The 14,507-nt window shown below is 50.7% G+C and overlaps 1 protein-coding gene across 4 annotated transcripts; it reads right to left on the bottom strand.

Moving 5' to 3' along the window:
* Nucleotides 1-985: 985 nt before the first annotated feature.
* Nucleotides 986-13,788, bottom strand: LOC308143996 (kinesin-1 heavy chain-like). Of its 4 annotated transcripts, none has more exons than XR_013937040.1 (27): nt 13,631-13,788; nt 12,567-12,654; nt 11,540-11,613; nt 11,340-11,444; nt 10,490-10,538; nt 10,363-10,418; nt 10,047-10,134; nt 9,520-9,644; nt 8,830-8,934; nt 8,406-8,551; nt 8,051-8,199; nt 7,754-7,950; nt 7,013-7,081; nt 6,708-6,914; nt 6,436-6,579; nt 5,521-5,706; nt 4,680-4,797; nt 4,520-4,575; nt 4,224-4,333; nt 4,030-4,131; nt 3,894-3,954; nt 3,690-3,761; nt 3,424-3,528; nt 3,132-3,348; nt 1,952-2,044; nt 1,725-1,875; nt 986-1,080 (listed from the first exon to the last, which is right to left on the bottom strand). XR_013937040.1 is itself a non-coding variant. In XM_080514969.1 (26 exons), the coding sequence occupies exons 1-25, from the start codon at nt 13,754-13,756 to the stop codon at nt 1,956-1,958; spliced, it is 2,844 nt and encodes a 947-aa protein (XP_080371095.1). In that variant the 5' UTR covers nt 13,757-13,788; the 3' UTR covers nt 1,292-1,875; nt 1,952-1,955. The 4 variants fall into 4 exon arrangements, 2 of the variants coding, with proteins under 2 accessions (XP_080371095.1, XP_080371096.1); XR_013937041.1 differs by having other exon boundaries at nt 1,022-1,080; nt 1,691-1,875; XM_080514969.1 differs by lacking the exon at nt 986-1,080 and having other exon boundaries at nt 1,292-1,875.
* Between the last annotated feature and the right edge of the window lie 719 nt (nt 13,789-14,507).

The following is a 14,507-nucleotide window of genomic DNA, read 5'->3' as shown; positions in this document are numbered from 1 at the left end:
AAGAAAAAATAAGAATAAGAACAAGAACAAGAACAAGAATAAGAACAAGAATAAGAATAAGAATAAGAATAAGAATAAAAAAGAATAAAAATAAGAATAAGAATAGACTCAAATTAAATAATACATATTACATTAGGAATATTCAAAATAAATCAAAAATAATGTTCAAATTCACAATTTTTCAGTTTCTGCAAAAGCTGAATATGAGAGAAGCTTTCTTTAATATATGATATATATTGTTGTTGGTAAATAAGACCAGCATGCTTGAATATATGTGAACAGTATTGGCCTTTTTTCTTCATATCTGTACATGCCTAATCATTAGGGATGATAATGAATGAATTAAAAGTAGTTTTGGTCGTTAGTGCCTTCCGGTTGTTGCACATGTTCACTAATAGAACAGAGATTCTCCTGTTTGCTCAATCAAACAATGTGGAAAGTTAAATAAACGCACAGGATGAGAAATCAGTGGATTTTCTGCAACGTTGGTGATTTTATTGTGAAGTGCAGGTCGATGCCTCGTGTTTCCGCCTGGCTTGATGCACTTTACACACACACACACACACACACACACACACACACACACACACACACACACACACACACACACACACACACACACACACACACCTGGCTGAGCAACATGAGGTCGGCAGACCCCTGATGGGTCTCCTTCAGTCTGACCCTGGAATAATAATAATAATAATCATAATAATCATAATCATAATAATGATGATGATAATGAAAATGATGATAATAATAATAATAATGATGATAATGATGATAATAATGATGATGATGATGATGATAATAATAATAATATTAATAATAAGAATAATAATCTCAGAAAATCTGTTGTTGATGAGCCATAAGGAGGAAATGAGCCTGTGTTGATTGGCAGGACTTCTTTAATGCTGGAATATCTCTACACCCCCCCCCCCCTCCTCCTCTTCCTCCTCCTCCTCCACCTCCTCCTCCTCCTGCTCCTCCTCTTCCTCCTCCTCCTCCTCCTGCTCCTCCACCTCCTCCTGCTCCTCCTCATGACTGATTCGGATCCAGACGAGCTCCAGAGCTTCAGGTCTGAATGAGTCCCAGAATGAAAGCAGGAGATTTAAACAAACAAACAAACAATGGGGGCGCCCCCTGCTGGTGTGAGTGAGGAACTGTCACGTCATCAATGACGACTGAACATGAAACGCTGATAACAATGCAGTTTTCATGTTGGGCCACTAGTGGGAGCTGTTTGTCTGTTTTCTAACTTAAAAGAAGAAGAAGAGGCGAAAAACATGAATTAAACATTCAGGGGAAGTTTAATTGGTTCCAAATCATTAAATACTGCTGGAAGCGCTCAGACTCAATTATTACATAATTAAATAATTCATACAGAAAGAAACAAGTAAAAGTATTAAAATATATAAGCCCATGAAAACAATTAAAAATGATTTGTTGACTTTCTCGGCAGATTTTTTGAATAATAATTTTTTTTTACATTTTTGTGCAGATTTCAAAACATTTTTTTCCAGATTGATTGTTTTTCTGTGTTCAGGAGACGACACCTCCTGAACCAAGTCAACATGTTGAAAGCGGTTTCAGCAGGTTTATTCTAATTAAAAATGAAAGTAAACGACTTAGCTACGAGCTAACAGGCTAATGCTTTTCAATAAAAGAAGGGAAAATGTAAATTCTTCACGTCTTTTGGCTCCGAGGATCAAAACCAATCCGACCGTTTGATCAGAAGCTTCCGGAGAAATCTGTGGTTCGGTCGGTTTCAGTCGCAGTACATGGTGCTACCAGCAGGGGGCGGCAGGGCTGTAGTGACGGTGTTCACAGACGTCCTGCTCTTTGGCGTCGTTCAGCAGATCCCGGGAAGTCGAACTTGAATGAGAAACACAGAAGCTGAAGTCAGATACGAAGCCGATGGTGTGAAACAGAAACCGTCTTCGTCTCTTGCCTGGTCAATGCTGGTTGTTATGGATGAGGTTGGAACGGTTGACGCCCAGGCTGATGGGGGCGCCAGGGAGCTGGCCGGGCCGGATGGGCTTGACTGAGTACACACACACACACACACAACATTACACACTTCCATTAGCAGCTACACTCAGCTAAGCTAAGCTAAGCTAAGCTAAGCGACTTCTGGCTCAAAGGTTCTTCGTGTAAGTGGTCAAGGAGACGTGGAGCCAGTTGGAGGGAGCGTTCTCCAGCCGCGACCAAAATTGATCAAACCCACAAGACGTTGGCAACACCTGATTGGTCAGCATGAGTTTAGGAAGTTTAGGAATGTGGGTGTGGTCGTGGAATGAATTCAGGGAAAAGACAATTAAAAGCAGAGGAAGAAGATATGTTCTGAGGGGTTTTTCTAATTTGCCACGATGTGTGTGAGTTTCTACCGAAATGTGTGGTTCAGGTGCACGAACTCGTTCAGGTGTACGACGTGGTTCAGGTGTACGACGTGGTTCAGGTGTACGACGTGGTTCAGGTGTACGACTTGATTGAGGTGTACGACGTGGTTCAGGTGTACGACTTGATTGAGGTGTACGACGTGGTTCAGGTGTACAACGTGGTTCAGGTTTAAGACGTGGTTCAGGTGTACGATGTGGTTCAGGTGTATGACGTGGTTCAGGTGTATGACGTGGTTCAGGTGTACGACGTGGTTCAGGTTTAAGACGTGGTTCAGGTGTACGACTTGATTGAGGTGTACGACGTGGTTCAGGTGTATGACGTGGTTCAGGTGTACGACGTGGTTCAGGTGTACGATGTGGTTCAGGTGTATGACGTGGTTCAGGTGTATGACGTGGTTCAGGTGTATGACGTGGTTCAGGTTTAAGACGTGGTTCAGGTGTACGACTTGATTGAGGTGTACGACGTGGTTCAGGTGTACGACGTGGTTCAGGTGTATGACGTGGTTCAGGTGTACGATGTGGTTCAGGTGTACGATGTGGTTCAGGTGTATGACGTGGTTCAGGTGTATGACGTGGTTCAGGTGTACGACGTGGTTCAGGTGTACGACGTGGTTCAGGTGTACGATGTGGTTCAGGTGTATGACGTGGTTCAGGTGTACGACGTGGTTCAGGTGTATGACGTGGTTCAGGTGTACGACGTGGTTCAGGTGTACGACGTGCGTGTTCTCCCACCGATCTGGGCCGAGCCCCTCCTGCCCATGTTCTTGGGCTTGATGGCGGCGTCCTTGATGCGCTCCATCTCCTGCTGGTAGCGCTTGCGGTCGCGGGCGGCGTTCTCCTTGGCCTCCTTCAGGGCGGCCTCCAGGGGTTTGACCCGCTCGGCCGTGGCTCGGAGACGCTTCTCCAGTTTGGGGATCTCGCAGCGAAGGTCGGCGTTGTCCCGTACGAGCTGAAGGTGAACCAAGAGTGAGGAAACCTCCAGAGTGAGGGTAGGGATACTTCCTCGGCAGCGGCAAGGCTCCACCTGCTTGTGGACTTTGGTCAGCTCCTCCAGGTTGCTCTCCAGGAAGTTGATCTTTCGTTTCTGGGCGGCGCTGCCGTCGGTCTCCTCTGAATCCAGCTGAGCATTCTGGACACACGGAGGAAACGTGAACTCGAGGCAAGAAAAGCAGAAGTACCAACGACCACATGGTCTACTTATGGCAGACGCTCTCCCCACATTCTGGAAGTCTGGATTCCAGATGAACCTCTGACCGGACGGAGCTGCAGGACCTACGGAACAAGTTTTACCTTCTTGACTCTGGTGGACAAGTCCTGGACGAAGAGCCTCCTCAGGTTGTGGAGCGTCTGCAGCTCGCGGGCCTGAAGGGAGGAACAGAAAACAGGATTCTAAAGTACCTCAGTGGCCGGAAAGTGGAATCGCCAGTGGAACCGGATTCAGGCAGCGAATGTGATCCGAGCTGTACTGTGGGAGGAGATAGTGTCGGTACTGACCACAGTCTCCTCCAGGCCCTTCAGGTCCTGCCTGGCCTGTTCCCGCCGGTCCTGCAGGGCCCTGCAGCGAGAGGACAGGGTTAGTCGGAACAGGAAGTGACATCACACCTGCTGTGGCCGAGGGCGGGGGCTTTACGTGAGCTCCTGCAGCTGGCGGCTCTTCTCCTGGTCGGCGGCCTTCAGCTTCTCGTGCTCCAGTCGCAGAGTCTCCTGCTCCAGGGTGATGGTCTGGTTCAGGCTGGAGGACACAGGACCAGGGGGTCAGGACGAGGACCAGGGGGGGGGGGGGGTCGGGACCAGGACCGGGGGGGTTGCCACTCAGTCACTTACTCCTGCAGCTCGGTGAGGACCTTGTCCTTGTTGTCCACCTCGTCCCTCAGGCTGCTGATCTGCTTGAGGTGAGCTTCCCGGTGGGACAGGATCCGTTTCTCCACGGCCTCCTGGGGAACCGAACCAGAACCGACAGTCGCTCACCAAACGACACCGCAACGCCCCGTTTTCACCTCCACCCCACCTCGACACCGTGCTCCTCTGGCGTCCTCCTGTTACTGTGTCCTTTCCTGTCCTCCTCTACCTGCTCCGAGGGAATTCTTGTACTTGACGTAGCAGAGATCAAGAATCAGTACCTTGACTTCATTGGCGGACTGGATCTCGTTCTCCTTCTCCATGGTGTTCACTTTGTCTGTCGGGAGGAAAAACGCCGAGGTAAGACGCCTCGCTCCGTCACGCCGGCAACAAATACGTTGCAGGAAGTCCTTCCTGATTGGACGGTTCCCCGGCGCCCACCTTGAGCCTGGAGCCTGACGATCTCCTCGTTCAGCGAGTCCACCAGCTCCTCCAGCTGACGCTTCTTCTGCTCGCCGTTCTGCACGCTCTCCGTCAGAGACTTCACCTTCACCTCGAACTGAACCACCAGGTATGTTTTAGATAGGTAGGGAGGTAGGGAGGTAGGGAGGTAGGGAGGTAGGTAGGTAGGTGGTTGTGGGTGGGTGGGTAGGTAGGTAGTTGGGTAGGGAGGGAGGGAGGTAGTTGGGTAGGGAGGGAGGGAGGTAGGTAGGTAGGTGGTTGTGGGTGGGTGGGTAGGTAGGTAGTTGGGTAGGGAGGGAGGGAGGTAGTTGGGTAGGGAGGGAGGGAGGTAGGTAGGTAGGTAGTTGGGTAGGGAGGTAGGTGGTTCGGGAGGTAGGTAGGTAGTTGGGTAGGGAGGTAGGTCGGTCGGTCAAGAGATAGATAGATAGATAGATAGATAGATAGATAGATGATAGATGATAGATGATAGATAGATAGATGATAGATAGATGATAGATGGATAGATGATAGATGATAGATGATAGATGATAGATGGATAGATGGAGAGATGGATGGATAGATGGATAGATGATAGATAGATAGATAGATAGATAGATAGATACAAATTGTACATCTAAAACGTCAAACGTCAACAAAAAGTCAAAAGTGACTTCCACAAACAATGAGTGAACAGGTAAACAAATAATATATAAATGTAGAATATAAAAGCGTTTTGGGACTCGAGGGTGAAATCTGCTGCCGCGGAGCCGCCGTCCCATTTCTTCACGGGACTGGGGCTGGTTGCTAACGCCACGTCCGTCTCCATGGCGACGGCGGTTACCTGGGAGATGCGCAGCTGGCCGGCGGTCAGCTCGCGCCGGGCGTCCTCCAGCTTCTGGCCGTTCTCCGCCTGCGAGCTCTCCAGACCCCGGCTGCGCTTCACCAGCGTCTTCACCTCCGACTTCATCTTGCTGATGTAGAGTCTGGCCATGGTGAACTCCTCGTCCATCAGCCCGCTGCTCTCCTGCTGCAGGGGGGGGGCTATTATTATTACTGATATATATATTGTTATATCATTGCTACCACTATTAGTAGTACTATACACGAGTATTATACACTATTACACATTGTTATTATCTGTATTATTATTATATAATGCCTACTTCTAATGGCTCTGCCACTGCACCTTACTATTTATTTATCTTGCTTTGATCTCGTCTTATTTCTAAGTGCCCGTGTTCCGTTCTGTTTTACTTTATGTCTTATACCCAGATATTTTTATATTTTACTTTTATTTCTATTCTATTGTATTTTATAATATTCGTATGTACCAGATTCCGGCAACAAGACAATTTCCCTTCGGGGATGAATAAAGTAATTATCTATCTATCTATCTATCTATCTATCATCTATCATCTATCTATCTATCATCTATCATCTATCATCTATCTATCTATCTATCTATCATCTATCTATCTATCTATCTATCTATCATCTATCATCTATCTATCTATCATCTATCATCTATCATCTATCTATCTATCTATCTATCTATCTATCTATCTATCATCTATCTATCTATCATCTATCATCTATCATCTATCTATCTATCTATCTATCTATCTATCATCTATCTATCTATCTATCATCTATCTATCATCTATCTATCATCTATCTATCTATCTATCTATCTATCTATCCGTGCCGCTGCTGCTTCTTCTGACCGGGGCTCTTATTTTGAAACAGGAGCCGTTACCTTGACGTCCTTGCTCCCCACGGCGATCCCGATCTCGGCCAGGTCCTTGAGCAGCGATGACATCATCTCGGTGACCCTCTTCTTCTGGTGGTTCGTCATCTCCTTCAGCTTCTGCAGCTCCGAGTCGATGGAGGCCAGCGAGCTCTGGAGGACCACAGAACGAGACCAGGTGACCACCTCGCCGCCACGGCGACCTCGCTGCCACGGCGACCTCGCCGACCTCGCCGACCTCGCCGCCACGGCGACCTCGCCGACCCGCACTTCCTGCTCACCGACTTCTCGTTGAGCTCCTCGCTCAGGGCCTCGAACTGCATGGTCTTCTCCTCCACCTCGTGGCTCTTCTGGTCGTAGTTGACGGCCAGCTCCTCCAGCGCCTGCAGCACCTCCTTCACCTCCTCCTTCGACGCCTCGTTCTCCGCCAGCAGCCGCTTCAGCTCCTTCTGCAGGGTGTCGTGGTCCCGGCGGGACGAGCCCAGGAGCTGCAGGGGGGGGGAGGGGGGGGGGGGAGTTCAAGGGCCTGATGTGGGGGGGGGGGGGTTTAGGGTTAGGGGTCAAAGGTCAAAGGTCACAGCTTCACCTCCTCCTGGTCCAACATCTGCTGCTTGAGCTGCTCCACCATCTGAGACTGCTGGTTGATCTCTTCATCCTGGAGGAAGAGGAGAAGCGACAGTGAGGATTCTGCTGCCCCCTGCTGGCCGCAGGTCACATGACGCACATGGGAACTTCCAGGGTTTTGATAAATCCTCCTTTCATGAAACCTATTGATTATTATCTAATCATGTCTCAATACTGGACATTTTAAACGGGATAAATCCAAATTGCTTTAAAGAACCATCATTTAGAGAAAAAGCTGCAGAGGATCTTCAATAAAAGAAAATATTTGACAATCAAGCGACTAATAAACATTAAAATGTCAAAATATTTGTATTTTGCTCTCGGAAAAATTATGTCTTTGAATTTTTAACAGTACGTTTTTATGATATTGACTCAAAAGTATTTATTCAATCTGTTTTGAAGACGACATGTCAGGGGACACAGGTCTGGAGGACATGGAGCCTCTGTCACTGTCTCTGTAGGGGACATAGGTCTGGAGGACATGGAGTCTCTGTCTCTGTAGGAAAATATTTGACAATCAAGCGACTAATAAACATTAAAATGTCAAAATATTTGCATTTTGTTCTTGAATTTTTAACAGTAAGTTATTCTGATATTGACTCAAAAGTACTTATTCAATCTGTTTTAAGACGACATGTCCAAGAAGACGCTGGACAGCTGGACAGCTGGACACGCGGGACAGCTGGACACGCGGGCCGGTCACCTTGTCGTCCAGCTCCTTGTAGAGCTTGGTCATCTCCTCGCCGTACTTCTCCTTGTCCACCTCGGCCAGGGCGACGCCCGGCCGGCTGCTCGGCTCCGGTTTGGGCGCCGGCTTGTCGCTGGGCGTGGCCTCCAGGGCCTGAACCTCCGCTTTGGCCGTCTCCTTGTCCACCTGCTCCTCCACCGGCACCTGCTCTCCTGCGGGGGGCGGCAGAGAGAGAGAGACGGTTCGGGGAGTCCGGCCGTGACCCAGAGCTTCTCAGGACCCGGCCAGAACCGTCCGGGTGGTTCTGCTCACCGTTCCTCCAGCGGTTCAGCTCCGCCTCCAGAACCGTCACCGTGTTCTTCAGCGTCTTGTTCTTCTCCTTCTCCTTCTCCCACTTCTTCTTCCACTGCTCCGCCGTCAGCTCCACGTTCAGCGTCACCGTGTTCTTCACGCTCTGCGCCCTGCCAGACGCAAACAACAACAACAACAACAACAACAACGACGTGTCTTTAACGGTGGACAGAAGTCGGGTTCCTCTGGTGGGTCCAGACCGTGAAGGTCTACGAACAGACCCTCCCTAAAACTTCTTGGTACCTTCTGCTGGACCCATAAGAGAAAGGAGTGTGTGTGTGTGTGTGTGTGTGTGTGTGTGTGTGTGTGTGTGTACCGCTGTCCAAACAGCAGGGTGGACCTGGTCTCGGCGTCGTTGAAGGCCGACGGCGAGCAGCAGATCACCATGGTGGTGCGACAGTTTCCCCCCAGAGAGTCCTGCAGGATCCTGGTCATCTTACTGTCCCTGTAGGGGACATAGCCCTGGAGGACAAGGAGTCTCTGTCACTGTCTCTGTAGGTGACATAGGTCTGGAGGACGTGGACTCTGTAGGGGACATAGGTCTGAAGGACAAGGAGTCTCTGTAGGGGACATAGGTCTGGAGGACATGGAGTCTCTGTAGGGGACACAGGTCTGGAGGACATGGAGTCTCTGTAGGGGACACAGGTCTGGAGGACATGGAGTCTCTGTAGGGGACACAGGTCTGGAGGACATGGAGTCTCTGTAGGGGACATAGGTCTGGAGGACAAGGAGTCTCTCACCGAGGACTCGGCCAGGGCTGAGATGACGTTCCCCAGCGCCGACAGAGACTTGTTGATCATCTTGGCCTCGTCCAGCACCGTCCCCTCGGCGCCCGTCTTCCCCACCTGGAGACGGACGGTGGAGGAACGACATCAGATCGTCTCGTCCCCGGAGGACGTTCTGAGTTTAGTCTTGTTTCTCATAGGGGTCCCTGGTTCTGCGTCTCAGGCCTTCGCTGGTGTTACTGCCTCACGACAGCTTGTTTTGTTGTGTTGTTGGTCGTCCGATTGTCGTGTTTGTCGTCTGACTGTCGTGTTTGTCGTCTGTCGTGTTTGTCGTCTGACTGTCATGTTTGTCGTCTGTTGTGTTTGTCGTCTGTCGTGTTTGTCGTCTGATTGTCGTGTTTGTCGTCTGTTGTGTTTGTCGTCTGTCGTGTTTGTCGTCTGATTGTCGTGTTTGTCGTCTGTCGTGTTTGTCGTCTGTCATGTTTGTCGACTGTCCTGTTTGTCGTCTGTCATGTTTGTCGTCTGTCTGTCGTGTTTGTCGTCTGTCTGTCGTGTTTGTCGTCTGTCTGTCGTGTTTGTCGTCTGTCATGTTTGTCGTCTGTCATGTTTGTCGTCTGTCCTGTTTGTCGTCTGTCATGTTTGTCGTCTGTCTGTCGTGTCTGTCGTCTGTCTTGTTGCGGTGTGAGCGGCAGGAGGAAGCGGCACCTTCTCGCTGCCGGCCAGGTCGACGAGGTAAAGCTTCCCGCTGAGCTTCTGCTCCGTCTTGCTGTTCTCCTGCTTGATGTTGATGAGGAAGATGCTGTGGCTCCGGGAGCTGTGCTCGTTCATGTCTGCAACAGAGACCACAGCTTCTGAACCTCTGGAACCTGCCGGGAGCCCCCGGGCCAGGACCGCTGAGTCAGCATCTCCAGACGCTGCCGACTGACGCGAGGCGTTTAGCGACGCGGCTAACTTCAACAAGAACGTTGGAAGCAGAAGTTACGTAACATAAAGGAAGTTTCCAGGATCCCAGAAGGAATCAGATTCTTCTTCTACCTGGATACAAGCTAATGCTAACGATGCTACTCCCCTGGGGCTAGCTAGTGAACAGCTAGCCTCAAATCAAACATGATTTTTGATTTTCCCCCTCCGGTTGCTTGTCGGTTCCTTGTTTTTCGCCTCGATCTGCGGCGGTGGCAGTCAGGCGCCCGGCGAGGCCGAGGACATGTGAGGAGCTCAGTGTGACGACTCACTGGTGAACGCCACGTGTCTGTTGTTTTTGCCCTCGTCGATGGCGTCCATGACCTCCTCGGGACTGCACACGAAGCGCTCGGTACACCCCTGAGGACACACACACACACACACACACACACACACACACACACACACACACACACACACACACACACACACACACACACACACACACACACACACACACACACACACACACACACACACACAAAGAGGGCCTGTGTCAGTCTGTGTGAGAACTGTTCCATCAGTTCCGGCCGATTCTTCACGCGTCGACTCGCCGACAAACCGCCGACTTCCTGCGACGGTTCTCACCTTGACGTACGGAACCCGGTTCTTGTCCTCGTGCACCGACAGGTTCGTCTTCGACACTACGGGACGAAAAGCAAATCAGAACTCCTCCTGCAGTCCGTTCTGATAGGAACCTGGTGTCTGTTCATACCGTCCAACAGGTCTTTGATCTTCTCCAGGTAGATTTCAAAATAAGAGACCTGCGAAGCAGAAGCGAGTCGTGAGTCTTCTGAGTGCTGGCGTGTTCACTGCGTGTTCACCGCGTGTTCACCGCGTGTTCACTACGTGTTCACCGCGTGTTCACCGTGTGTTCACCGCGTGTTCACTACGTGTTCACCGCGTGTTCACCGCGTGTTCACCGCGTGTTCACTACGTGTTCACCGCGTGTTCACCGTGTGTTCACCGCGTGTTCACCGTGTGTTCACCGCGTGTTCACTGCATGTTCACCGCGTGTTCACCGCGTGTTCACCGCTTGTTAACCGCACGTTCACTATGTGTTCACCGCGTGTTCACTGCGTGTTCACTACGTGTTCACCACTTGTTAACCGCGTGTTCACTATGTGTTCACCGCGTGTTCACTACGTGTTCACCACTTGTTAACCGCGTGTTCACTATGTGTTCACCGCGTGTTCACTACGTGTTTACCACTTGTTAACCGCGTGTTCACCACTTGTTAACCGCGTGTTCACTATGTGTTCACTATGTGTTCACCGCGTGTTCACTGCGTGTTCACCGCGTGTTCACCGCGTGTTCACCGCGTGTTCACCGTGTGTTCACCACGTGTTCACCACGTGTTCACCACTTGTTAACCGCGTGTTCACTATGTGTTCACCGCGTGTTCACTGCGTGTTCACCGCGTGTTCACCGCGTGTTCACCGCGTGTTCACCGCGTGTTCACCGCGTGATCACCGCGTGTTCACCGTGTGTTCACTACGTGTTCACCGTGTGTTCACCGTGTGTCCACCGCGTGTTCACCGCGTGTTCACCGCGTGTTCACCTACCTTGATGTGGAACTCGGAGTTCTCGTCCATGGAGTAGATGTAGTTGAAGATGTCCTGGACGATGCGCGGGATGATGCCCATCATGTCGGGGTCGTGGAGCTTCCCCTGCGGGAGGAAACGCAGCGTGAGATCAGTGCGGCGCGGCGTGGCGTGGCACGGTGCGGCAAGGCGAGCTTCACAGACCAGGAGGCAACGCTTACCTCCATCGTGTGCGTCTTTCCCGAGGACGTCTGGCCGTAGGTGAAGATGGTCCCGTTGTAGCCGTCCAGGACATCTGGACACATCGGGACAGAGCCTCACGTCGACAGGAAGCTCAGTCTATGCTGGGACGTTAGCTTAGCCGTTAGCACTGTGCGACTGTCTCCAGCTAAGAAGTCTGGGGCAGGAAGATGCTCTAAAGTGTAAATTTGACTGTGATGAAGCGACGTCCGGAAGACTCAGGGACACGCATGCAGACGGGTTAGCTAACACTGAAGCAGGCTATAGGCGAATGCTAATGTGGGTTCTATGAGGTTACTTCAAAATAAAACAACTTTTCGCATCATGTATTTGTGCGGCTCCACGGTTGACGAAGCACCGTTCCTACGGTAAACAGGAGCTTAGTGAAATAGCAGCTGATGCTAACGCAAGATTAGCGTCATGCCAAGAAATATTGAAGCTCTTTGTGGTCGTCTACGTCGGCTCAGTTCTTTAGAATAGAACCACAGGACCTGAGGCCCCATGTTCTCCATGTTCCTCATGTTCCCCATGTTCCTCATGTTCCCCATGTTCCTCATGTTCCTCATGTTCCCCATGTTCCTCATGTTCCCCATGTTCTCCATGTTCCTCATGTTCCCCATGTTCTCCATGTTCCCCATGTTCCTCATGTTCCCCATGTTCTCCATGTTCCTCATGTTCCCCATGTTCTCCCTGTTCCCCATGTTCTCCATGTTCCCCATGTTCTCCCTGTTCCTCATGTTCCCCATGTTCCTCATGTTCCTCATGTTCTCCCTGTTCCTCATGTTCCCCATGTTCTCCCTGTTCCTCATGTTCTTGATGTTCCTCATGTTCTCCCTGTTCCTCATGTTCCCCATGATCTCCATGATCTCCATGTCCTCCCTGTTCCTCATGATCTCCCTGTTCCCCATGTTCTCCCTGTTCCCCATGTTCCTCATGTTCTCCCTGTTCCTCATGTTCCCCATGTTCTCCATGTTCCCCATGTTCTCCATGTTCTCCAGCTGATCTCACCTCTGACGATCTTCTGAGCCACGTCGTTGTAGAACTGCACCTGGGTGGTGTTGGACTGGAAGACCCGGTTGAAGTAGTAGGGCTTCCCCTGAGGAGAGATGTTCCCCTCAGTGTGGTTCTCCTGACTGAACAAAGGCTCCTTCATTCATTCATTAATAAAACATTTAGAAATTAAGACATAAAAAAAATAATAAAAATACATAAAAAAATGAAAATGAAAAAAATGTATACAAATTTTGTAAAAAAAATACATAAATAAATAAAACACATGAAAAAAAAGGAATAAATCAATAAGTCAATCAATAAACAAATAACACCAGGAAGAGAGAACCTTCTAGAACCTTCACACCGTTTCAAAACACTTCATTTAACGATGGAAACTGTTTCTTTCAAAAAGTTGTTCTGGTTTCTGCTCAGATGATTTCCAGTTGGTCTGAAACCCAAAACGGGATCAAAGTGATGAAAGGAAGCTTTGAGCGCCTCGGAGCCTCGGGGGATCAGCAGATCGTTCTTTTTTTATCGTTTCAAGCCGAAAACACCGAGAGGAGGAACCAGGAAGAACCCGGTCCCTCATCCTGGACCTGACCTTGAGTCCTGGAGTTCGACCCTCGTCTTTTCATCAAACTTCTCATCGCAGTGACATGAAACCTTCAGAGCTGAGCGAGGAAAGACGTCAGTGTCTGTCTGGTGTGTCTGCGGAGAATCTGCACACGTTTCTATCAAACATCCCACTGAAACACCTTCATCACGACTGATCGATCGCTAATCTGTGCGTAAAAGCGCGGCTCGGCACCGTGGCGCAGCGTTGCGCGCGACTATGAACTGTGGCGCACCGTGTCGCGTGGCTCAGAACCGTGGCGCGCAACTATGAACCGTTGCGCGCGGCTCGGCACCGTGGCGCACTGTTGCGCGCGGCTCGGCACCGTGGCGCAGCGTTGCGCGCGGCTTCAGCGGCTTCAGAACGCGCGTTCTCGCCGCTCCAGCAGCGTCTCGGGCTCCCGGCCGGGGGACACGGGGGACACGGGGGACACGGGGGACACCCGCTCCAGGTGTCTCGGACTCACCGTCATCAGGACGCAGTCCTCCCCCCGGAACTTCGGGACGTATTCGTCCCCTCGCGCCACCTCCGAGCTGTTGAGCGGCCGGAAGCGGCACACCACCTTCATGGAGGTCTCCGCCGCGTCCGCCATGGCTGAGAGGATGGAGGGATGAGACCTGGAGGAGAGGATGGAGAGATGAGACCTGGAGGAGAGGAGACGCCGACTGAGAGAGGAGGAGGAGGAGGAGGGGAGGACAGGAGGGAGGAGGAAGGGAGGAGGAGGAGGAAGGAGAGGAGGAGGAAGAGAGGATGAAGAGATGAGACCTGGAGGAGAAGAGATGCCAACTGAGAGAGGAGGAGGAGGAGGAAGAGGAGGAAGAGGAGGAAGGGAGGAGGAGGAGGAAGAGGAAGAGGAAGAGGAGGAGGAAGGAGAGGAAGAGGAGGAGGAAGGAGAGGAGGAGGAGGGAGAGGAGGAGGAGGAAGAGGAAGAGGAGGAGGAGGAGGAAGGAGAGGAGGAAGAGGAGGAGGAGGAGGAGGAGGAAGAGGAAGAGGAGGAGGAGGAGGAAGGAGAGGAGGAAGAGGAGGAGGAGGAGGAGGAGGAAGAGGAGGAGGAAGAGGAGGAGGAAGGAGGTTTGCTGGAACAGAAAGAATCACTCCTGTAAATTTTTCATACTTTGTATCAAATTCAAACTTTTTGTTTCATTGAAACTTTTCATGTTTCTGACTGCTGGTACTGCTACTGGTACTGGTACTAGTACTGCTACTGGTACTGCTTCTGGTACTGCTACTGCTACTGGTACTGCTACTGGTACTGCTTCATGGTATCAGTACCGGTAACGTTCCCTCAGTCTGCAGCAGCTCGGTGCAGGAGACTCCAGGCTGCAGGTGAATCCAATCAGCGG

Source organism: Blennius ocellaris (assembly GCF_963422515.1).
Source record: "Blennius ocellaris genome assembly, chromosome: 19".
Classification (NCBI taxonomy): domain Eukaryota; kingdom Metazoa; phylum Chordata; class Actinopteri; order Blenniiformes; family Blenniidae; genus Blennius; species Blennius ocellaris.
Note: the sequence above shows the minus strand (reverse complement) of the source record. Positions and strands in the feature narration are given on the sequence as shown.

Excerpts from the sequence above, each read along its gene's own strand:
- LOC308143996 (XM_080514969.1), bottom strand. The coding sequence starts at position 13,756 with ATGGCGGACGCGGCGGAGACCTCCATGAAGGTGGTGTGCCGCTTCCGG. Across the intron at positions 7,082-7,753 it reads ACAAGGAGCTGGACGACAAG|GATGAAGAGATCAACCAGCA; the intron begins GTGACCGGCCCG and ends CTCTTCCTCCAG. Across the intron at positions 6,580-6,707 it reads AGGAGCTCAACGAGAAGTCG|AGCTCGCTGGCCTCCATCGA; the intron begins GTGAGCAGGAAG and ends GTGGTCCTCCAG.